This window comes from Podarcis pityusensis (assembly GCF_964106645.2).
Source record: "Podarcis pityusensis genome assembly, chromosome: 2".
In the NCBI taxonomy this organism is placed as follows: Eukaryota; Metazoa; Chordata; class Lepidosauria; order Squamata; family Lacertidae; genus Podarcis; species Podarcis pityusensis.
Window position 1 is genome coordinate 118364337 of NC_138029.1, and position 22402 is coordinate 118386738.

Genomic DNA, 22402 nt, shown 5'->3' on the forward strand with positions numbered 1-22402 from the left:
AATACGGTATGCAACAACAGCAGCAAGGATACTCATCGCGAAGTATTGGAAGACACAAGATTTACCCACCCGGGAAGAATGGCAGATGAAGTTGATGGACTATATGGAATTGGCGGAAATGACTGGCAGAATCCGGGACCAGGGAGAAGAGTTGGTGGAAGAAATATTGTAAAATCAATGAATGTTAGAAAAATGTTGGAATGAAGTTACATGGATTTAGTAGAAGTGTTATAAGGAATTAAGTACAATTAGATTAATAGAGTATTAAAGGGAAAAATAAGGTTAGAATGAGTTAAGATAATTATAGGATAGAAAACAGAGGAAGATGGAAAGGAATTGCTGAAGTAATTAACAGAAGTGGAATACAAAAAGGGAGGTGTGAGGAGGTCGTGGAAATAAGTGAATGAAAGATGGGTTAATGTTTGATTTATTTTATTGTTTTTGTTGTGTTTTTGTTAGTTTAATGTATTGTATTGTTTTGTTTTGTTTTTTTCGTTTTTTCGTTTTTTCTTTTTTTTCTTTTAGTGTTTAAATTTTTTTGGAAAAGCAATATTATTTAAAAAATATTATTGGATTGTAATTGAAAACTATTAAACATTATTTAAAAAAAAATGAAAATGAAAAAAACCCCAAGATGGCCGAGCCGGGATGGAGTGGAGATTAACACTATGCGCTTGAAACGCATCTCACACACGTGACTTCACCCCCTGGGAACTGTAGTCTTTCCCTACAGTGCTACAATTCCTAGCACCCTTAAAGAACTACAGTTCCCAAGTCTCTTTTGGGGAATTCATTTTTTTCTTTTGGGGTGGGGTGCGTTGAAATGTTTTGCAGTGTTTTCAGTGCTGGTTTCAATAGGGTCACTTACGGTTCTGCCTTGGGATATAAATAAAATGTAAAATAAATGAAAATGTATGGTGTGGATCTTGCCGGGTAGTTGCTACATCATCCACAGTCTGTGGCTGCCTAGCCGAATGAGCAGTCACAACAGTTACCACGAAGATATTTCTGCTTAAATTGTTGCAATTGTTTCGAAACGCGCATCTCCGCAAAGAAGCACGCGCGCATTTTATGCAAAAAGGTATCCTCTTTTTTGATTATGCATTTCATCTGTAAGTTAGTGGGTCTCCGCACTGAAAATGCTACATAGTGTCCCCTTGCTCAAGGGGTTAAACGTAGAGAGCGAGACTTCCTAGAGAGAGACCCAGGAATTTCAGCTGCAGACGCTCCTTCCTGCTTCTTGTCCGCACCCCCCCCCCCCGCACCCCTTGCATCACTCCTGGAAAACTGGCTTTTGGGATTTGGTAGCCCGGGATCTGACTGAGCGGGGCAGCTGCAAATTCTTCAGATGCGCGCATGCGCGCCATGCAGAAGCCCCAAGGAGCAGGTGGGTCAGAGGAGGGGAGATCTGTCTGCAAGGAAAGGGGTGGGTGGGTGGCGGAATAGCAGAAATCCATGGCTGGAAAAAGAGATGAAGGCAGCAGGGTTGATCCCTCCCTTTTCAAATAGGCTGGCTACCGCCCACCCCTCTCCGCCTGCAGAAACGTAGGGAACTTCCTCGTGCCGAGTCAGATCACATTGGTCCATAGAGCTCAGTATTGTCGGCACTGGCCGGCAGCCGCTCTCTGGGGGTTAAGCCCGGGTGTGGGTGTTTCTTTGCCATGTCTGCCTGCAGGGATCCTCTGCATTCAAAGCTTTCTTACTGAACTAAAGCCCTTCCCCACAAACGTCTCTGGCGATCTCTGCAAAAAGTGCTCTTCCTAGGGATTTAGGAACATCAGAAGCCGCCTTTGAGTGATTTTGCACTATATTGTCACACGGACTTTCAGCAGCTCTCCAGGGGCTGAGAGCTAGGAGTCCCTCTCCCAGCTTACCTGGAAATGTCAAGGATTTTAGCTGCTTTACCACCAAGCTTTGAGTCTTCCCCAAGAGCTGTATGACAGACAGAAAGCCAACTGGAAGAACTCATTTTTTTTATCACTGGGTTCTATGTAAAAACTGCATTTTTAAGGTTTTTTAAAAACTAAAATAAAATTCTGCTGTATGCTGCCCTTCTGTTTTGCCGAAGGGTGGTGTATAAATAAATGGGAGGGTGGAATTAAAAGCAGAAAACTTGGTGGTGGAAACCCAATTCTTCAATGCCTTCGAGGTGTCTGCATTTCTGAATGCCCATGCATTTTAATTTGAACTGGGAACTTTTTCAGCATGAGTGCCACATTTGGCTTGAGCCCCCACCCCTCAATGTGTAATGCCTTATCATCAGCTGTATATTTTATGATAGATTGCCAGTGATGGCCCAAGTTGGTGCACCAGATCTGAGAGCCCAGCATCATCTCCCGATGATGATGATGATGCTCCCAATGACCAGCCCCTGGCCACTACTTCTGGCTGTGGAGGCCTCTCAACGATTGCTTACTCATGAGTAGGCCCCTCTGGATCTGTAGGTGCATATGGAATCATCATTGCTAATTCAATCCGGACCTGAAACTTTTGATGTTGGTGCTGTCAAGGACTGAGACAGTGGCTGACAGTTCCAGGAGTCTTTCCTTAGGTATCAACACAGAAAGCCCCTTAAAGGGGATCCTCAGGCCTAGATTCAGGGGGCCTCGCCCGCTCTGCGAATCCCCAGCTTATGGAGTGTTTGATTTGCCCTCCAAACACCCACATGCCTGGTGCCAAGTCAGGGCATAGGCATGACATCCAGGAACCCATGTTGGAATGTCCTCTGGTTGCTGTGGCAACAGGACAACAGCTCTTTTTCTTCAAGGCCTCCTCCTGGTAGCTCTCTGGACAGGCAATCTAGCCCCTATTCTAGCCCTCAGGGGAGTGTCTGCAGCCCCCCAGAGCCGCCCCCCTAGGCTTTGCCTTTTCACAGGGTGAGAGGGCTGGGCCTTGGAGGCCTCTTCAAAGAGCAATAAATCTTCTCACTGCTGTCGGGGTTTCCAGAGCTTAGCACAAGGGTAGAGAAACTTGTGGGCCTCTGAGAGATTGCTGGACTACAACTCCCATCCTCCATGGCCGTTGCCCATGCTGGCTGTGGCTGATGGGAATTGGAGTCCAACAGCATCTGGCAGGTCTCAGGTGCCCCAAACCTTGCCTCAGGGGGATGCTGCACAGGCCAGAATGTGCCCCTCTTGAACCCTAGGTCGGAAAAGAACTGAGTCAGCACCACTTGCAAGCTTTGGGCTGGTCCCATGCCTAGGAAGCACAGGCCTAAGTGGTTTTCCGTTTGCTCCACCTCATTCCCCTGGGAAACCTGCTTTTTGCTGCTGCATCAGAGCAGATGTCGACCTGCGGAGAATGCGATGGACATTTGCTCCAATTCAGCAGTAAAGAGTGGGAAAATAGCAGGACAAGAAGAAGTGCGGACAAGCCCTCAGTTTGGTTCTCCAATCATTTGCAGAGCAGTGCACTTTGATTGTTGCCACATTTCCACCTTACTTTTACAGCAGTATTATACCACTTTAACAGTCATGGCTACCCTCAAAGAATTCTGGGAAATGTAGCTAGCTAAAGCTGCTGAGTGTTGTTAGGAGACCCCTCAATTCCCCTCACAGAGCTACAGTCAGTGCTTTCCCCCCAAAAAAAGTTTAGGGGTACTCTCATTTTCCTACTCATACTGAAATACTGCCCCTCAATGAGGTCAAACACATTCATGAAATTTTTAGGGGTATGCGTCCCCCCAGAAAAAAAGCAGTGGCTACAGTTATCAGAGTAGCTTACCAGTCAGTCTCTCTTTTCAGGGACCTCTGGGAGTTGATGCTCTGTGGGGGGGAATAGGGCTCTCCTAACAGCCCTCAGTATGGCAGCCATTATTTATTGCTTCTTACTCATTGCCGGCTCCTGAAAGCAAGAATCTTGTTTTCCTACTGATTCCACCAAAGTGTGTGTCATACTGGGGCTTTGTGGGTTGCAGAGCTGTAGCTAGCTGATCTTGTGCCCTTGGCAAAACCGTCAAGATTGCGCCCACTAGGAATGTGGCACAGAAAAAAATAGGGAAAAACAGCGCCCCACATATCAAATAAAGAGCCTCTATTTTAAACGTTTTCTTATGAGGCAATAATCAATACTGGTGTGCGCACCAATGCCCACGGGTACCATGTTGGCAGCCTTGATGTTTTTTGATCGACACATGTTGATTGGAGGTTACATTTGCTTGGCACTGCCCTATTTTTCCACTTATGCCTGTGAATTTCCTTTTGCAGTGCAAAGGAGGACGAAAGTGGAAGAACGTTACCCAGAAGCACCTGAGGAAGAGGAGAGGTTAGAGCCCAGAGGGGAAATTTTTCACGCCGCCCAGAGTGGGACCAAAAAGAAGCTTCTGGCTGGGATGGCTCCAAAGCCAATTAAGCAGGAACCTGAGGAGGGGCTGCAGCCGTGCTGGGAGGCCCAGTGGCAGGAGTTCCTGAAGACCATGCAGGCCCCGTATTTAGGGTGGAGAGCCCCACAGCTGTCTCCACCCCACTCGGGGGGAGGCCCGAAGGAATTCCGGGCCTCCTCCTTCAAGGAGGCTGGCTTACAGCCTAGAGGAGAGAGTGCCACCCCGATTCACCTCAGCCTTCCTAGAGAAGCCTCCAAGAAAGCTGATGAAAGCAGCCCAGATTCTCCTGCAAAAGTGAAAGAAGGGATTCTGGAAGAGGAAGAGCCCATTGACCTGGAGAAACGGTGCCAGCATTTCCGGCGGTTCTGCTACTGGGAGGCCAAGGGGCCCCGCGAGGTGTGCAGGCGGCTCCAGGGGTTTTGCCGCCAGTGGCTGAAGCCGGAGAGACACACCAAGGAGCAGATCCTGGAGCTGGTGACTCTGGAGCAGTTCCTAGCTGTCCTGCCCCAGGAAATGCAGAGCTGGGTCAGGGATGGCTGCCCGCAGACCTGCGCCCAGGCGGTGGCCCTGGCAGAGGATTTCCTGCTGGGACTACAGAGGGCTCAGAGAATTGAAAAGCAGGTGAGTACCTAAATCTCAGGGACACGGGTGGCGCTGTGGGTTAAACCACAGAGCCTAGGACTTGCCGATCAGAAGGTTGGCGGTTCGAATCCCCGCGACGGGGTGAGCTCCCCTTGCTCGGTCCCTGCTCCTGCCAACCTAGCAGTTTGAAAGCACGTCAAAGTGCAAGTAGATAAATAGGTACCACTCCAGCGGGAAGGTAAACGGCGTTTCCATGCGCTGCTCTGGCCACATGACCCGGAAGCTGTACGCCGGCTCCTTCGGCCAATAAAGCGAGATGAGCGCCGCAACCCCAGAGTGGGTCACGACTGGACCGAATGGTCAGGGGTCCCTTTACCTTTACCTAAATCTCTGCTACTGAGCGATGGGCCTTCAGCAGTTGCTGTAGGGATAGAGAACCAGTTGTCCTCCAGATGTTAGTGGACTACAGCTCCTATCATCCCTCATTCTGGCTCATGCTTCCTGGAACAACATTTGCAGGGACACAATTTCTGAATGGTTCCACAGAGGCAAAGCTGGCTGAAGCAATGAATGCAAATTTCACCCTTATTTTAGAGTAAGCTAGGTTCTATGGATATTCACACAACCCTTTGCAGGCTCCATCCAGACCAGCAAGAGACATTATCAGAGGTCAAAGGCACATTCCAGAAAGGCAAAAATCCACAATAAGGGTGTGGAGTAAGGACAGGGAAGGGGGCGGCCTGGGGAGAGCAAATGTGGCCCTGGGACGGTTCCAAGGGCCAGATATAGATCTGTGGACCTGTGATGAAGCAACAGGAAGCCTTTCGTCTGCTGAATTTCTGTGTGTTGGGTCGTGACTATGAAAAGAAAAGGACAACCCTTGATATAAATAGGCCCCAGTTCCTGTTTCTCATAAGATAATTGTACACCTGCTCTTATTTCCAGCTGTCCAAGGCTTTGGAAGGGGTGGTTGTTGATCCCTCTGATGCTGAGCACAGCCTGTCAGATGCGGTGAAGATGCAGCTTGCCACAGAGGCCCAGAAGGAGGGTGCTGGTGCAGCCATCTTGTTCAGTAAGTTCTGGAGGAGGAGTTGGGATTCAGCTCAGCTTATATGAAGACTGGTGTGGTTTACATGGGGAGAAAGCTTCCTTTCGTCTTTATCTGTCCCATAGAGAGCAAAAGAGCGAGTCTGGCTCCTTTTGCATCTCCAATTTAGTTTGCTAGAACCAGGAACTCTTTACTATGCAATACGCATTTCCTGTACTAAACGTAGCTTTCTTTATTTTCCACATCTAAAGTCTCACTGTGATTGCTTTAACTTTGAAGAGTGCCCAACAGCAAGTATTCAGTACTCAAACAGCTTCCAAAGTGTGTGCTAACTAATAAAATCATAGAATTGTTGAGTTGGGACCCAAGGGCCATCTAGTCCAACCCCCTGCAATGCTGACTCCCTGTCAGATGGCCACCCAACCTCTGCTTAGAAACCTTCATGGAACGTGAGTCTACAACCTCCCAAAGCAGTTTGTTTCCACTGCCAAACAGCTCCTACCATCAGAAAGTTCTTCCTAACGGCAAGGTTAATAAGCAGAATGAGCCCAGTTAGGTGATGAGAGGTTGCAAGAGCAAGTGTGGTGTAGTGGTTAGGGTGTCAGACTAGAATCTGAGAGACCAGGGTTCAAATCCACATTCAGCCAATAAGCTCACTGGGTGACTTGGACCAACCACTGCCTCTTCGCCTCACAGAGTTGTTTCAGGGATTAAATGAGAAGTATGAGACTCATGGCATGCTCTGGTCCATGGGGTCTCAAAGAGTCGGACACGACTAAATGACTAAACAACAAATGAGAATCATGTATGCCACATTGAGCTTCTTGGGGGAAAAGTGGGAAATACAGTCGTATCTCGGAAGTCGAACGGAATCCGTTCCAAAATGTTCAGAAACCAAAGCACGGCTTCTAAGCTCCTGCAGCCAGTCGGAAGCTGCGGACGCCCTGTTGGCTGTTTGGTTTCCAAAAGAACGCTCGAAAACCGGTACACTCACTTCCGGTTTTCGAGCGTTCGAGAGCCAGAACGTCCAGTTCCCAAGGCGTTTGAGAGCCGAGGTACGACTGTAAATACAACCAATAAATTACTCAATAAAATTTTTAATTGTATCATATTCATTCTGAGGTGCTTCTGTTCTGCCTTGTGTTTATTAACTCAGGTGCTTACTGTGGGCAACGAAGGAGTCCATGTGAATGAATGAGCAGGCCAGCCAGTCTCCTGGGATTCCATTCTAGCCTCAGAGCAGGGATGGGGGAACCTGGTCTTGAACCAGGGATGCCCATTCCCTTGTGTTGTGTCCCATGAGTCTCCTGATTGGTGTAGCTTGGCTCTTCGTTTGCACCCATTGCCTCATCTCACCCTAACAGATGCCATAAGCCGATTAGGTGTATCTTGTAGCGTTGAGTTCCACATGCTGGTTGTGCTTATGCTGAGATTCTCTCCATTTCAGGGGCCAACAAGCAGGACCACAAAGCTGGACAAAAGAGTGTGCAGTGGGCACCACATGAGCAAGTGGAATTCAGTGGGGCGCCCTTGGGAATATCCGAGGGGAATGTATTCCTGCTTCCTGAATTGGAGGAGGTGCGCAGATGGCCACAGGCACCACAAAGCCACATGGGAAGTGATCCAGGAACAAAAGTGAAGGAAGCCTCTTACGTTGGGGAAGGCAAAGAAGAATTCAGCAAAAGCACTTTCCAAGCAGGAGTCAACCAGCAGAAGATTAAGGAGGCAGGCATCAACTGTGCGGTCAGCTTCAGCCAGACTTCTGTCGCCCTTAAGAACCAGGCACTGGAAATAGTTGACAAGCCGTACAAATGCTCAGATTGTGGGCGGGGTTTCCACCAGAAACCGTACCTTCGAGTCCATGAACGAACCCATACGGGTGAGAAACCCTACAAATGCTTGGACTGCGGGAAATCTTTCAATCGGAGGACCGGGCTTTGTAGCCATCAGAGAGTGCACACAGGAGAAAAGCCATACCGGTGCTCCTATTGTGGGAAATGCTTCACAGGGACTGGGAGCCTTAAAGAACATGAGAGAACCCACACAGGAGAGAAACCTCATAAGTGCTTGTACTGCGGCAAATCTTTCAACCGGCGGGGTGTGCTTTGTAAACATAAGAGGCTGCACACCGGAGAGAAGCCATACAGATGCTCGTACTGTGGGAAAAACTTCAGTCAGAGGTCGCACCTTATTTCCCACGAGAGAACCCACACAGGGGAGAAGCCCTACGAATGCGCAGACTGCGGGAAATCTTTCCGTCAGAGCAACGACCGCTCTCGGCACCAGAAGATCCACAAAGGTGAAAAAACGCACAAATGTGCCAAGTGCGGTGAAGCCTTCTGTCAGAGAGAATACCTCATCAAGCATGCGAAGACCCACTCAGGGGAGAAACTGTACAAATGTGCGGACTGTGGGAAGAGCTTCTACCAGCAAGCCCACCTTAATGCACACAAGAAAATCCACACGGAAGAGGCGACCCACCATTGTTTCGAGTGCGGGAAATCCTTCCTCCAGAGCTCTGACCTTCGTAGACATCAGAGCATCCACAATGGCGAAAAGCCACATATATGCCTCAAGTGCGGGGAACGGTTCTGTCAGAGAGCGTACCTTATCAGGCATCAGAGGATGCACACGGGAGAGAAACCATACGAATGCTCGGACTGCGGAATGGGCTTCTATCAGCAGGTGCATCTCAATGCACACAAGAAAATCCACACCGAAGAAAGACCGTACCACTGCTCTGAGTGTGGGAAATCCTTCCGCCAGAGCGCCAACCTTCGTAGACACCAGAGCACCCACAATGGCGAAAAGCAGCAACAATGCCCAGAGTGCGGAAAAAGCTTCTATCACAGAGTGTACCTACTGAGGCACATGAGGAGCCATACTTGAGACGCAACTTAGCTTTCCCCCACTGCATTGGTGTAGAAAATAGCTTGCACAAATCAGAGCGCTTACCTTCATGGATCAACTGTGACGAGGGGAGAATGCATCACCAGCCCAGTCACAGTCTTTTTAAACTCCTGGGAGGAATTAATCATCATAACCTTTGCTGGGTTGTAAGAAAACCCAGAGATTGCGATATTTAGATTATTTTCCCTTGGAAAAAGAATTAATGCATTAAAATGCCCTCAAACTGTTGCAAACGAAACGTGGAAAGAACTTGTGCCAGACATGTCTGGGTTTTAGTGCTACACCATTGGGACGCAGGTGGCACTGTGGGTAAAACCTCAGCGCCTAGGACTTGCCGATCGTCAGGCCGGCGGTTCGAATCCCCGCGGCGGGGTGCGCTCCCGTTACTCGGTCCCAGCGCCTGCCAACCTAGCAGTTCGAAAGCACCCCAAAGTGCAAGTAGATAAATAGGTACTGCTTTATAGTGGGAAGGTAAATGGCGTTTCCGTGTGCTGCGCTGGTGCTGGCTCGCCAGAGCAGCTTCATCACGCTGGCCACGTGACCCAGGAGTGTCTCCGGACAGCGCTGGCCCCCGGCCTCTTGAGTGAGATGGGCGCGCAACCCTAGAGTCGGACACGACTGGCACGTACGGGCAGGGGTACCTTTACCTTTTTATTGCAGAAACTGGTCATGGACGAAGGATGAAGCATGCAGAGGACCTCATTGTTCAGTTGTTGCCGCTGTTTCATTTCTCTTTAAAAAGCTTTCCTGGCCTTGTAGACTGCTAAGGCAGCCTTGAAATGGCAGAGCCACACAACCTTGGGTTGTCTGTGGTCAGCAGAAAGGGCAGGAGTGGTCAGCGGTGCTTATCTGTCCTGTTACCGGCATCTCAGTAGCTTAGTGAGTGTGGCAAGTGGTGCAGATGCATTGTTAGAACAAATCCGGTGCCCCTGATGGTGTGTTTGCACCTCGCTGACATCACTGCCGTCTCCTCTTTTAGTAAGCTGCAGCAATGCTGGCAATGGGATTCTGCTCTTGTCAGCTGCTGCTATTGAAATAGCAGAGTTACCACCAGAAGCCATCTTGAAAGCCCAAAGAGAGCGAGCATCAGTGGTCAGCAGAGATGGAGGACTGGATTGGATCCTAAGAGAAGCTCAGTTAAAAATTCACAGGAGGAATCTTTCCTGTCCTTTAATTTAGGATCCCAAGCCATTAGTCTCTCTGAATGACTAGAGTTGGGTCACACTGTACATTTAAATGGTGCTGGTGTTGATGGTGCTGGTGGGAGTCAGAGTTTGACAATGTCTAGACTGAAGCCCATCTGGTGATCTTTAGCCAGCCACAGACATTTGGCTGTAGGGAGGACAAATGTCTGGGGAAGTCTTGCCTTTCTTACAGGAAGGTGGCATGGGGGCCAACAATAGGTGGAGCCAGAATCAAGAGCAGGTAGAGGTGGAGAGACACAGCCAACTCTTCTGGTTTTGTTCCCATCCTCTTCTGTGCTGAATTCCACAAAGGCAAAATTGAGGCTAAGCAGGAAGCTGGCAGATGAGGCTACTCCCTGGACTGGACTTCTTACTTAGAAGGCAGGCCAGACTGGGCTGGCCGAAAGCGATTTGATGCGGCAGTGCCCTATTGGCCCTAATGGGCTAGCCTCGATACTGTGTATAGGGAAAACTAAATGTCAGTGGGGAAAGACCTCACTCATGCCATGTTTTGATTCCGCAAGGATTTTCTTTTTTCTTTTTGTGAGGATGACCATTCATGTGGGATAACCAAGTCTAACTATACGCAAAGTTATACCACAGAGTAAGCTGTCCTGCCAGGCTTAGCCTAGGTCACTCTCCTTCACCTTGGGAGGAAGGTACTGTATTTTCCGCCCTATAGGACGCACTTTTTCCCCTCCAAAAATGAAGGGGAAATGTGTGTGCATCCTATGGGGCGAATGCAGGCCTTCGCTGAAGCCTGGAGAGCGAGAGGGTGCGCACCGACCCCTCTCGCTCTCCAGGCTTCAGGAGAGCCCCAGCGCCAGCCCCACAAGGTCGGGGGACAGCGGGGAGGCGGAACGCCGCCATCCCGCTGTCTCCCGATGTGGTTTGGAGGCGGGCGGTGGGGAGAAGAACGCTTCTCCCCACAGCCTGCCCCGCAAGCTCCGGGGACAGCTGGGAGGCGCAGCGCTTCTTCCCACTGTCCCCGGACCTGGTCTGAAGGCGGGTTGCGGGGAGAAGAGCGCTTCTCCCCGCTGCTGGCCCCACAAGCGCCTGGGGGGGGGGAAATAAATTTTTTTCTTTATTTCCCCCCAAAAAAACTTGGTGCGTCCTATGGGGCGAAAAATACGGTAATCAGACTTGTTGTACCCTCAAGTTACCTGAGAAACTCAGCATGCAAAGAGCTGGTTGCTCCAAACTCAGACCGCATAGCTCCAACAAGCCCCACTTGAGCTCCTACACCAATAATTTAAGAACTTTCGCCACTATAACGAAACCACGTTTCCTGCCTGTGCAACCTTTGCTGAATGCTGTATGGAAAAGCACATGAACCTGACCTTTGGAGAATTTGTAAGTAAACCATTTTTAACTTACCAGACGTGTGGTCTTTTTCTATACTAGGAAATGAATACTGGAAGCTTGAAACCTTTAGTACAACCCATATTATATCAAAACAATACATTTTATAAATGGAAGAACATGACTTCCTGAAATTCTATGAGCAACGCACCCTCCATAGGCTGTCCAGGGGTGGTAGTGGTGGAAAGTCTGTGGATCCTATCAACCTTTTTCTAACACAAGGTATGGATGGGTGTGTATACCTGCTGTTGTACAAAGCCAGTCCCAGCCAAAACAAATAATTGGCAGTTAACTAAAAAGGCTGAGAAATGCCACTGAAGGTTTTGATCCAGTCTTGGTATAGCTGTTCAGTCTACCTGCAAGGATGCTTACGGAGATGAGGGAAGTTGTAGCTCAGCAACATCAGGAGGGGCAAAGGTTTTCCTATCCGTGATGGAGTTGCTGATCATGACTGAAGCTCGGAATCACCTCTATCTCATAACTCAAATTTTAGGAGATTTCACTGTAGTGTGAATGGTTGCAATTTGACATCCAGTTTTTGCTGATGAAAACTCAAACCTTTTTTAAAGAATTCCGCCCCCCCCCCCATCCTCCTCTTAAGGAATTAAAAGATAGAATTTCACTTTCCCAATAACAGTCTCCCTTTTGGTTGATCTCCCAGGGTTTATTTTCTGATACTGAAGAAAAGACAAATGCAACAGCTGGTGTTTCTCTCAAACAGAATATTTATATAGTTCCTGCACGTAGGTAAGACTTGTGCTCACTGACCAAGGTTTTGTGGTATTTTCACAATCCGAACACACTTCCAGACCCACTCCTGTCGCATACTGCATTTGAAGCCTGCACAACACGTGACACACACATTCCTCGCCAATCAGCTGAGTGAGCCCAGATGTTACACAGCCCACGTACGGTGGCCTGCTGGGGCCTGCAAAACCAAGGCTGCTTGTTAAGTGCCTGGCAGGCCACCCGTACATGGCTAGTGTGTTCTGCTTGATGTGGCAGATCTTGCTTTTTGAAAACGTGTGGTGGGAATCGCCAATGTGGTGCCTTCTACATGTTGCTGGACCAGCAGCTCCCATCTGGCCATTTTGGTTAGGGCTGATGGGGAGCTGAAGTCCCAACAACGTTTTCAGTGCATTCCTAACGTATGATGTTATCAGGGCCAGCATATTTTCAGTCTGGATTAAAAGCAATGGCAAATCGTTCCCACTCAGTAATGCGTCAGGCCCAACAAACCACACCTTTTCAGTGCATCTCAGAGTTGCGCTCCTTGGTTGCTCTTGCCCTTCCTCTATAGGCCAAACTCTTTAGCTAGGACAGGTTTCTACACACTGAGCTGCCACAGGGGGTCGGCACCACAAAGGGTGCGTTTCCTGCCGCTGTCGATTCCCAAATAAAGCTCCAACCACGCTCTTCAAAGGATTTCTCCGTCCTGCCCCTGTCCCCACCCCATTGCGCTCTAATCATTGGGATGGCTACTTTCCGGCACATATCCCGTCAACGTATTTAAGGGCTGAGCGGCTAGGGGGGCCTCCCCTCCCTTTGGCGCGATCACGCGGTTCCTCCCGCCCTGCGCCGACTTTTTCATGCACAGCAAAGTGCAGTTGCCCAGGACCACGTAACCCAGCGCTGGGGCGTTTAAGTGGCTACCCTTCCGGCAGGTCTCCCGCTCGTGCTGGAGCAGCGACGCTCGGCGCCGGTAGCTTTTCCCACAGTCTTTGCAGCTGTATGGCCGTTCCCCAGTGTGGACTCGCTTGTGCTGGCTGAGGTTGGAGCTGGTGCTGAAGCTTTTCCCACAGTCCGTGCATTTGTGGGGCCGCTCCCCCGTGTGGATCTTCACGTGCCGGCGCAGCTGGGACTGGCAAGGCCACCTCTTCCCGCAGTAGGAGCACTCGTATGACGGCGCCTTCTCCGGACGAGATACGTCGGGGCTCTGGGTGAAGCTTTTCCTGCACTCTGCCTTCTCATCGGGGATTCTCTCTTGGGAGGGGTTTTTGTTGAAGCGTAGAGCATCTTCTTCTCTGCAGTCAAAGCCTTTCCTCAGGGTGTTTCCCAGAGGGTCTTCCTGGAGCTTCTTCACCCCCTGCCGACTTGCGGGCCCTTCAGACACCTGGAACAAAGCCCCACTGCCCTTTTCCAAGGAGATCTCGCTAAGTTCCACTCCCTTGGGTCTTTCTACATGAAGATTCTTCTCCTTCTTCTCAGTTCCGGAAACAAACAGAGAATCCTGGGTAAATTCCCCTCGGGTTTTTTCTCTGGGCGCCCAGCTTGCTTCAGCTTGCTCACGTCTCTCCAGCTGACGATTCTCCTCCTCATTCTCGCTAAGCTGCCCATCACCTAATAAAACAAAGAGAGAACAAGAATGTGGGTCTAAAGGAATAGTGCCCAATGTTGGCAGTGCTGGGGAGGGGGGCTAAGAGGCAACTGGGTGGCAGTTCCGGCCCTGGGGGTGTCTATCAGACTTTGAAAAGCTGAGATTACTGCATCAAGTTCATCCATTTTGTTGAAGTAATTAAATAGTTTTAACTGGATTTTGAATAAATGCGCAATTGATTGTTGCCGTTTAGAACATTATTGTGTTTCTGTCTTTTTTGTGGCTTGTGCAAACCACTATTCTGAAGAATGCTTTTTATAGGATAGGTAATACTGGAGTCATATGAGTTTATGGAATCAAGGGGGTGATCGCCTGAAAAAGTTTTGGAACCACTGGTTTAAAGAATTTGAGGTTTTTCCATTTAGAAAAAAACATGGAGCGGTGGCAGGGGATGGCATGAAAGAAGGCTAAAAAATTAGGCAGGGGGTAGAAAAAGTCAGTATATCTGTCTTCAATATTTTATCATTTTATTTCATAAACTGTATATAACCAGGACTGCAGGGGGAGAACCCTCAAAGAGGTTTACAAAAAGAATAAAACAACGAAACTATCAGGAAGAAGAGAGTTTAAAACAACAATTTAAAACCATCAAAAATAACTGAAATCAATGAGTTAAAAAACAGGTTAAAACACACGCCAGTGTTCAACATGTCTTCATAGGCTTGCCTCAACAATGTTTTTAGCTGGCACTGAAAGGAGTACAGTGAAGGCACCTGCCTGACGTCAACAGGCAGTGAGTTCCAAAGTGTGCGTTAAAATATAGATTTCTTGCAAATGCAGCATGATCTATATTCCTAATGATCAAATCGCCCACTACCACGAACCCTCCACCCACCGGAGAAGTATCCTTGGCATGAGAAGATATGTGTTCATCCCCATCCCCTGGGGAATGGGCTTCTCCTAAGGGAATGCCTCTCTCTTCCTCAGATCTGGTTCCAGTATGAGCCCGTTCCATCAGCCCCAGGCTCTCCTCTTCCAGCAACACTTACTGAGCAAGTTCGTCTCCCCATCGCTGTCCTGCTCAACCGCCATGGGGAGCTGCAACTCTTCGGTGTCCAAGGGGTCCTTTTCTGCCTTGGGGGAATTAACAATCACCCGCTCGAAAGGCTCCAGCTCCTGAAACTGAACAGGGGATACCATTCAGAAAACAGCCCTGCTAGATCAGGCCAACTCCCATCAGCCCCAGCCAGGCCGAAGGTGATGGGAGACGTAGTGGAGCAGCACCTGCAAGAGTTGCCGTCTTGAGGACCACAGGTTGGGAAAGGCTTATCTATATAGCAGATAACTACAGTGGTACCTCAGGTTAAGCACTTAATTCGTTCCGGAGGTCCGTTCTTAACCTGAAACTGTTCTTAACCTGAAGCACCACTTTAGCTAATGGGGCCTCCTGCTGCCGCTGTGCCGCCACTGCACAATTTCTGTTCACATCCTGAAGCAAAGTTCTTAACCCGAGGTAATATTTCTGGGATAGCGGAGTCTGTAACCTGAAGCGTATGTAACCTGAAGCGTATGTAACCTGAGGTACCACTGTATTGATGAGTCGTTGTGGTGTAACGGTTAGTGTTGGACTAGGACCTGCGAGATTCAAATCCCCACTCAGCCATGAAGCTCATTGGGTGAGCTTGGGCCATTTGTTTGCTCTCACCCTAACCTACCTCACAGGGTTGTTGTGAGGAGGACTGTGTAAGCCACCTTGAGCTCCTGCGAGGCAAGATGGGATAATAATGTAAATAATAATAATAATAAGCACAGCAGGCAACCAAATGTCCCCTTTAAACAAAAGGGTATTGAAAACTTCACCTGCCTCCATTCTTTATCCCAGCAACCTGGTATTACAAAGAAAGACTGCCTCTGCACAGGGAGGGCTCCTTTAACTCAGGGGTGAGGAATCTGTGGTCCTCCCGATTGGATTCCAATTCTCATCAGCCCCAGCCAGCACATGCCAAACATCAGGGATGGTGATTTATTAAATTTCTGTACTGCCCATCTGAAAATCACAGGGTGGTTTATAGTATAAAAATATAAGAATACACACCATAATAACAAACAAAAACCACAGTTTAAAAGGCTATAGATTGTTTAATTACTCAAGGGCCTGGGAAAGGAGGACTGGTTTTTGTCTGTATGTAATGGAGGTGCCTGACAAGCCTCCCTGGGGAGAGCATCCCACAAATGGGGAGCCACCACAGAAAAGGCCTGTTCTTATGTTGTCACACTGCGGATGCCTTGCAGAGGAGACACACAAAGAAGGGCCTCAGATGGGCCTACTTGGTTTGAACTTAGAAATGAGGAATGGAAAGATCTTCTTTTGTGGGGATCTGAAGATTTATGGACTATTAATTTGATCAAGGTGGAAGCTGGAGCTCTTGGGACATTTGGATCTAAGAAACAGGATTTGAGCTCCACCTTTAAACAAGGAGGCCCGGCTGGAAGGAACATGGATATTATAGAGAGAGTGCCCCTCCAAGACTGGGTGTTAAATACAAGGGACTTTCAAAGAAGCCGGCAGAAAGGGACTGAGAGAGATTTAAGGGTCTCGGACGTGAGGTTGCCAGGCTGATAATAGATGGACTATGGTTTTGGGATTGAAACCGGGGAAGGGAGGGTGGGGTTTGGAAATCCAAAGGGGGCGTGATTTTTTCTATTCTGTGTTTAATTCTGTGTTGCTATTAGTATAAGAATGGGGAATTCATGGAAGGGAAACAGGGTCGACCTTAGAAAAAGTTTTTTACAAATGATTGAGGTATATAAGTTAAAAGTTGATATATAAATTGAACTAAATATAATAACGAATTAAGGTTAAAAATTTAATATAAATAAATATAATGACAAACTAAGGTTAAAAAATTAGGGATAAGAACTTGTTGGATAAATATTTGGACTTGGAATACAAGAAGGGGAGGTGAGGGGAAGTCGCGGAAAAAAGTTATTGAAAATGGGATTGTAAAGGATGAATTTTTTTTTTCTTTTTCTTTTTTGTATTATTCAAAACTTTAATAAATATTATTATTTTTTAAAAAAAGAAGGGCCTCAGATGATGATTGCAGGGTCCAGGTTGCTTCATATGGGGAGACGTGGTCCTTGAGATCTGATGAAAATCATACCTCAAGGAGCTATGATTCAGTTTCCACACCCCTGATTTAACTACTCCCCACCTGCACAATGGCACAGAGAGGAAAGATGTGCAACCTGAGAGAGAGATTAATTACATCCAAGAGTAGGATGCATTTTCTGCATAAGTCTTCAGGATTGAGTCCAAGCAGAATGCACTCACCGGTTCTTCTCTCCTCTCCAGCCTCAGCAGGAAATCCTCTGCCAGGGCCACCGCCTGGGCGCAAGTCTGTGGGCAGCCTTCCCTGACCCACCTCTGCATTTCCTGGGGCAGGACAGCTAGGAACTGCTCCAGGGTCACTAGTTCTAGGATCTGCTCCTTGCTGTGCCTCTCGGGCCTCAGCCACTGGCGGCAAAGCCCCTGGAGCCGCCTGCACACCTCGCGGGGACCCTCGGCCTCCCAGTAGCAGAACCGCCGGAAGCACTGGCACCGAGTCTCCAGGCCAATGGGCTCGTCCTCCTCCATCATCTCTTCTTTCACTCTTGCAGGGGGATCTGGGCTGCTTTCATAGGCCTTCTGGAGGGCTTCTCTAGGAAGGCTGGGGAGAATCGGGGTGGCACACCCTCTTCTCGGCCAAGAGGAGGCCCGGAATTCCTTTGGGCCTTCCCCTGAGTGCGGCAGAGACAGCTGTGAGGGTCTCCATCCTAAGCAAGGGGCCTGCATGGTCTTCAGGAACTCCTGCCACTGGGCCTCCCAGCATGGCTGCAGCCCCTCCTCAGGTTCCTGCTTAATTGGCTTTGGAGCCATCCCAGCCAGAAGCTCTGTGCTGGTCCCCACCTGGGTGACATGACAGTCTGTTTCGCCCCCCTCTGGCTTGTCCCCCTTTTCAGATCCATCGGAGTCCTGCTTCTCTGTTTTTATTTCTTTCTGCCCTGCAAATTAACAATCAATGTCACAACAACAACAAAAAATCTTTGACCTCATTTCACCACCTTCCTCCCAAAGGTGTTGAAAGCAATCTGTTGCGGAGGAAGGTTTATCAGGCCCTCATCAGGTAACTATTTAACTAGTCACAAGGACAGCAATCTAGCAATCATACGCCCTGTCTGGGGAGACCGTAAAGAACATAAGACAAGCCTTCTGGATTGGGTCTATGGTCCATCTAGTACAGTACCGACTCCCAGCAGCTGGCAAACATTGCCTCTGACAGTGGACTGATAACATAGCCCCCAGAGCTAGCAGCCATTGATATTGCCTGTCTGTCAAAGAGAAGCAGGTGCAGTAAATGATCCATCTCTTTCGACTGGGGCAGCCTCCACCCTGCAAGACAAGCAGACGGATGGATGGATGGATCAGACCAAAAGTCTGCGTAGTTCAGCATCCTTTTCACTCAGGTGCCTGACACATACATACAGGGTGCCTGCAAGCGAAGTATGATGGCAACAGGCCCCATGAAGAAATAAGAACGTGAAGTTCTGCTGGATCAGGGCTCTTTTTATTTCCTTACTATTAATCAGTGCTTTTTTATGGGGGAGTTCACCACAAAGTTTGTTTGATTATTTATTTTATTTCGGGCCTAGTCGCAGTGCCACAGACACACACAACCCAGGCGCTGGGCCAAAATATAAGATGTGATTAATAAACTCAAGCAGACAGTGATCTGGATTAGAAATGGCCAAGGTGGTATTTCTTTTGCTCAGGCATTGGGGGTATTATCCATTTCAGCTCCTCCCAGACAAAAAAACCCCAATTATTTAATTTTGAAAAGGTAAGGGAACTCAGTTCTTGCTCAACCACCCCACCCCACGTTGTTTATTCATAAACAACGTTTTCTGTTTGGGAAAGGTCATAGCTCAGTGGAAGAACATCTCCTTTGCACACAGAAGGTTCCAGATTCTACCCCCCAAGTATCTCCGGGTAGGAATGGGAGAGATCCCTGGAAGCTGCTACCTGTCAGTGTGCAGACACGACTGAGCTAGCTGAACCAATGGTCTGACTCAGTGCACCAATGTTCCTGCTGCTTGCAACCCCCCTTGGAAATGGCTGGTTGCAACAAGCATTGCACCCAGAGCCTCTCTCTTCCTTTTCCTCACCACCCCTACAGCTTTGATCCTGGTCCCACTGAAACAACAACAACAACAACAACAACAACAACTTATTAACTTTGTATACCTCTCTATACCCCACTGGTGCCAGTGAAAGGGAGCGCCTTCTGATCTGGCGGGGAAAAGTGGCTTTAAAGTGCCTTTATTTTGCAAAGCTCCCTTTTTGCAAGCATGGATTTTCTGCGGTCCACCCCCCACCCCGCGCAAACATTCCGCTTTCTCTGAATTCTCTCCCTCCTTCCGTTAAACTCACCTTCCCTTTGCAGCCGTTGCATTGCACTCTTCGGGCGATCTGCAATCCGGCGATCTTGCAGCTGTTTCCAAACTAGAAATAAATATACATATATATGCAGATGCAGCTGCAACGAGAGGAAGCCGGAAGAGCGGTCCTCCGAGTTTTTGCATCTGTTGTGCCTTGCTGGGTCTCTCTAGGAAAGACATCTCGGTGCATTTAACCACCCCCACCCCCTTTGGGCTATGCGTAGGAGACGCTAAAGCAAGAGAGAGGAACCCTTTTCAGCCTAAGGGTTGCATTCGCTTGAGCTGAGTCGGGTCACATAGCAGCAGTGGGCGGGGCTAGAGGAGAAAGAGGGCGGAACAATGAATGCAAATTTCACCTTTTCTGCAGTAGGGAACCAATATAAGATGGGGAGACACCTGGCTTGCCAGTAGGGGTCTTAGTGGACCACCAGCTGCATCAACCGTGTGATGCAGCAGCAAAAAGAGCTAATGCTATTCTAGGCTGCAGTACCCAGATCAAAGGAAGTTATACAGTGGTACCTCAGGTTACATGCGCTTCAGGTTACAGACTCCGCTAACCCAGAAGTAGTATCTCGGGTTAAGAACTTTGCTTCAGGATGAGAACAGAAATCGTGCTCTGGTGGCACGGCGGCTTCAGGTTAAGAACAGACCTCTAGAACGAATTAAGTACTTAACCCGAGCTACCACTGTAAAGGTAAAGGGACCCCTGATCATTAGGTCCAGTCGTTGCCGACTCTGGAGTTGCAGCGCTCATCTCGCTTTCTTTGCCGAGGAAGCCGGCGTACAGCTTCCGGGTCATGTGGCCAGCATGTGGCGAACCAGAGCAGCGCACGGAAATGTCGTTTACCTTCCCACAAGAGCGGTACCTATTTATCTACTTGCACTTTGACGTGCTTTCAAACTGCTAGGTTGGCAGGAGCAGGGACTGAGCAACGGGAGCTCATCCCGTTGCGGGGATTCGAACCGCCAACCTTCTGATCGACAAATCCTAGGCTCTGTGGTTTAACCCACAGCACCACCCGCATCCCTTTTAAAGGAAGTTATAGTACCATTCTACTCTTCCTTGATCAGACCACACCTGGAATACTGTGTCCAGTTCTGGGCACCACAATTTAAGGAGGATATTGATAAGCTGGAGGGCAACCAAGATGATCAAGGATCTGGAAACCAAGCCTGATGAGGAAGGGTTGAAGGAGCTGGGTATGTTTAGCCTGGAAAAGAGGAGACTGACAGGAGATAGGCTAGCCATCTTTAAATATCTCAAATGTCACATGGAAGATGGAGCAAGCTTGTTCTCTCCTGCTCCAAAGGGTAGAACTCAAACCAATGGTTTCATTAGATTCCAACTAAACCTCAAGAAGAACTTTCTGACAGTAAGAGCTGTTAGACAGTGGAACAGACTCTCCTTCATTGGAGGTTTTTAATATTTGTTTTAATTTGGGTGCATTTCCCACCTTGGCGGCCTCCTGATGAAGGGCTTATATAATGTTCTAATTAATTAATTAAAATTGGAGGTGAGTGAAGCAAAATGCTCGCAGTACTAAGCTCTCTCGAGGAAAGGCAGCATAATAAACAGCTGTCAAGAGACAGAAATGCTTTGTGTACTGTTCTTCTCCAGCTACGGTGGTACCTCGGGTTAAGAACTTAATTCGTTCTGGAGATCTGGCCTTAACCTGAAGCTGTTCTTAACCTGAGGTACCACTTTAGCTAATGGGGCCTCCCGCTGCTGCCACACAATTTCTGTTCTCATCCTGAAGCAAAGTTCTTAACTCGAGGTACTATTTCTGGGTTAGCAGAGTCTGTAACCAGAAGTGTCTGTAACCTGAAGCGTCTGTAACCCGAGGTACTACTGTACTATAAAAGGAACAGGAGTAAGTTTTGGGAAAAAGCTACAAGCTGGAATAACACCGTCTCCCCCCACCCCCAGCTCAAAACAAGCCTTGGAATAAATTCACATCTTCTTTTCTCTTTAAATGTTGATATCTACACCCAGAGGCCGGCTTGGTTGGAATCCTGAAGAAAAGCTGTTTTCTAGGATTGCCTGTGGGCAGCAACCTTATTCACCTGTTGAATTTCTGCCTCCGATACAGAAGTGCTGGTGGGGTGCGTGGGGTGGAGAGCTGGCAGCCCCAACATCAACCTGAGTAACACTGTTTCCTCAACATGACTGGTTGCTTAATGGGAAATGATCACCACAGACCAAGCAGCACAGGCTGCTTCCCAGCTGCAAGTCCAGCCGCCACCATCCTGAGTTTTCACCCTCCTCTACCACCAAGGCCAAAGGGAAGGCAAGCTGGTGAGGGGTCTGGCTTCTGGAATGCCTGTAGGCCCCGTTGCTACGGGCGACGCTTACAACAAATGGAACCCAAAGAGCAGCTTGGGAGAGCTGGATTATGAAGACATACAATAAGACAGAGACAGGAGGCGGGAGATACTTTTACTTAAAGCATTTTTTGAAATCCCCTCTTCACCCTCCCACAAACAAAAAGGACTGCACCCCTCAGGCCACAGCCCTGTATTAATACTGGACAGGTCATTTTGGCACCTTCGTTATATGTTTTTCATTTACTCAGTTCTTCTTGGACTGTTTTTACTCCCAGTCCTACTGAAGCAGGACCTGGAAAAAATCAGTTAGAAACTTATAAATGCTCCTCCCCGCAGAAATCTTTAGTAAAAGGCGATTTATTCAAACTGAGGTGAAGCCAGAGTATTCTTCCTGGGCTGTTAATATCAGCAACAGATGCTACTGCTTGCAGTCTATTCTGTTTTTACACTTCATCTGTTCTACTGCTGCTGGATATTTTTTATTTTTTATTAATAGAAGAAGTTTAGCTCAGTCAGTAGAGCATTAGACTTTTAATCTCAGGGCTGTGGGTTCCAGTCCTGCACGGCTGGGGGTTGTCCAAGATGATCCACGTTGTCCCTTCTACAATTATATATATAAAAAATTCAAGTTACAGCAGCGATATAATTCAATAATGTACCAGGGATTGAACCAGGGACCTTCTACATGCAAAACAGATGTTATACCACTGAGCTACAGCCCTTCTCTAAACAACTGCAGGGACCCTCCCATTCACACCAAGGAAAGATTGCAGGGAAAGCAGTTTCAAAGGAAAGTAATCAAGCCTAAAGGAAGGAAATTGCAGTGGCTGCATCAACTGCCTTGTTCTTTTCTGTTGTTAAGACAAGGCAGGTGC

General features: G+C 48.4%; 2 protein-coding genes across 5 annotated transcripts; one reads left to right on the forward strand and one right to left on the reverse strand.

Moving 5' to 3' along the window:
- Positions 1-1217: 1217 nt before the first annotated feature.
- Positions 1218-11421, forward strand: LOC308469418 (uncharacterized protein). 3 transcript variants are annotated; one of them, XM_080991857.1, is made up of 4 exons: positions 1218-1391; positions 4213-4942; positions 5849-5975; positions 7399-11421. In XM_080991857.1, the coding sequence occupies exons 1-4, from the start codon at positions 1357-1359 to the stop codon at positions 8838-8840; spliced, it is 2334 nt and encodes a 777-aa protein (XP_080847983.1). In that variant the 5' UTR covers positions 1218-1356; the 3' UTR covers positions 8841-11421. The 3 variants fall into 3 exon arrangements, with proteins under 3 accessions (XP_080847983.1, XP_080847982.1, XP_080847984.1); XM_080991856.1 differs by having other exon boundaries at positions 1219-1387; positions 4206-4942; XM_080991858.1 differs by lacking the exon at positions 1218-1391 and adding an exon at positions 2092-2876 and having other exon boundaries at positions 4206-4942.
- A 693-nt stretch (positions 11422-12114) lies between these two features.
- On the reverse strand, positions 12115-21534 carry LOC308469577 (uncharacterized protein). Of its 2 annotated transcripts, none has more exons than XM_080992246.1 (5): positions 21267-21534; positions 19195-19266; positions 17059-17763; positions 14774-14906; positions 12115-13747 (listed from the first exon to the last, which is right to left on the reverse strand). In XM_080992246.1, the coding sequence occupies exons 1-5, from the start codon at positions 21336-21338 to the stop codon at positions 12870-12872; spliced, it is 1860 nt and encodes a 619-aa protein (XP_080848372.1). In that variant the 5' UTR covers positions 21339-21534; the 3' UTR covers positions 12115-12869. The 2 variants fall into 2 exon arrangements, with proteins under 2 accessions (XP_080848372.1, XP_080848373.1); XM_080992247.1 differs by having other exon boundaries at positions 17059-17768; positions 21267-21533.
- Between the last annotated feature and the right edge of the window lie 868 nt (positions 21535-22402).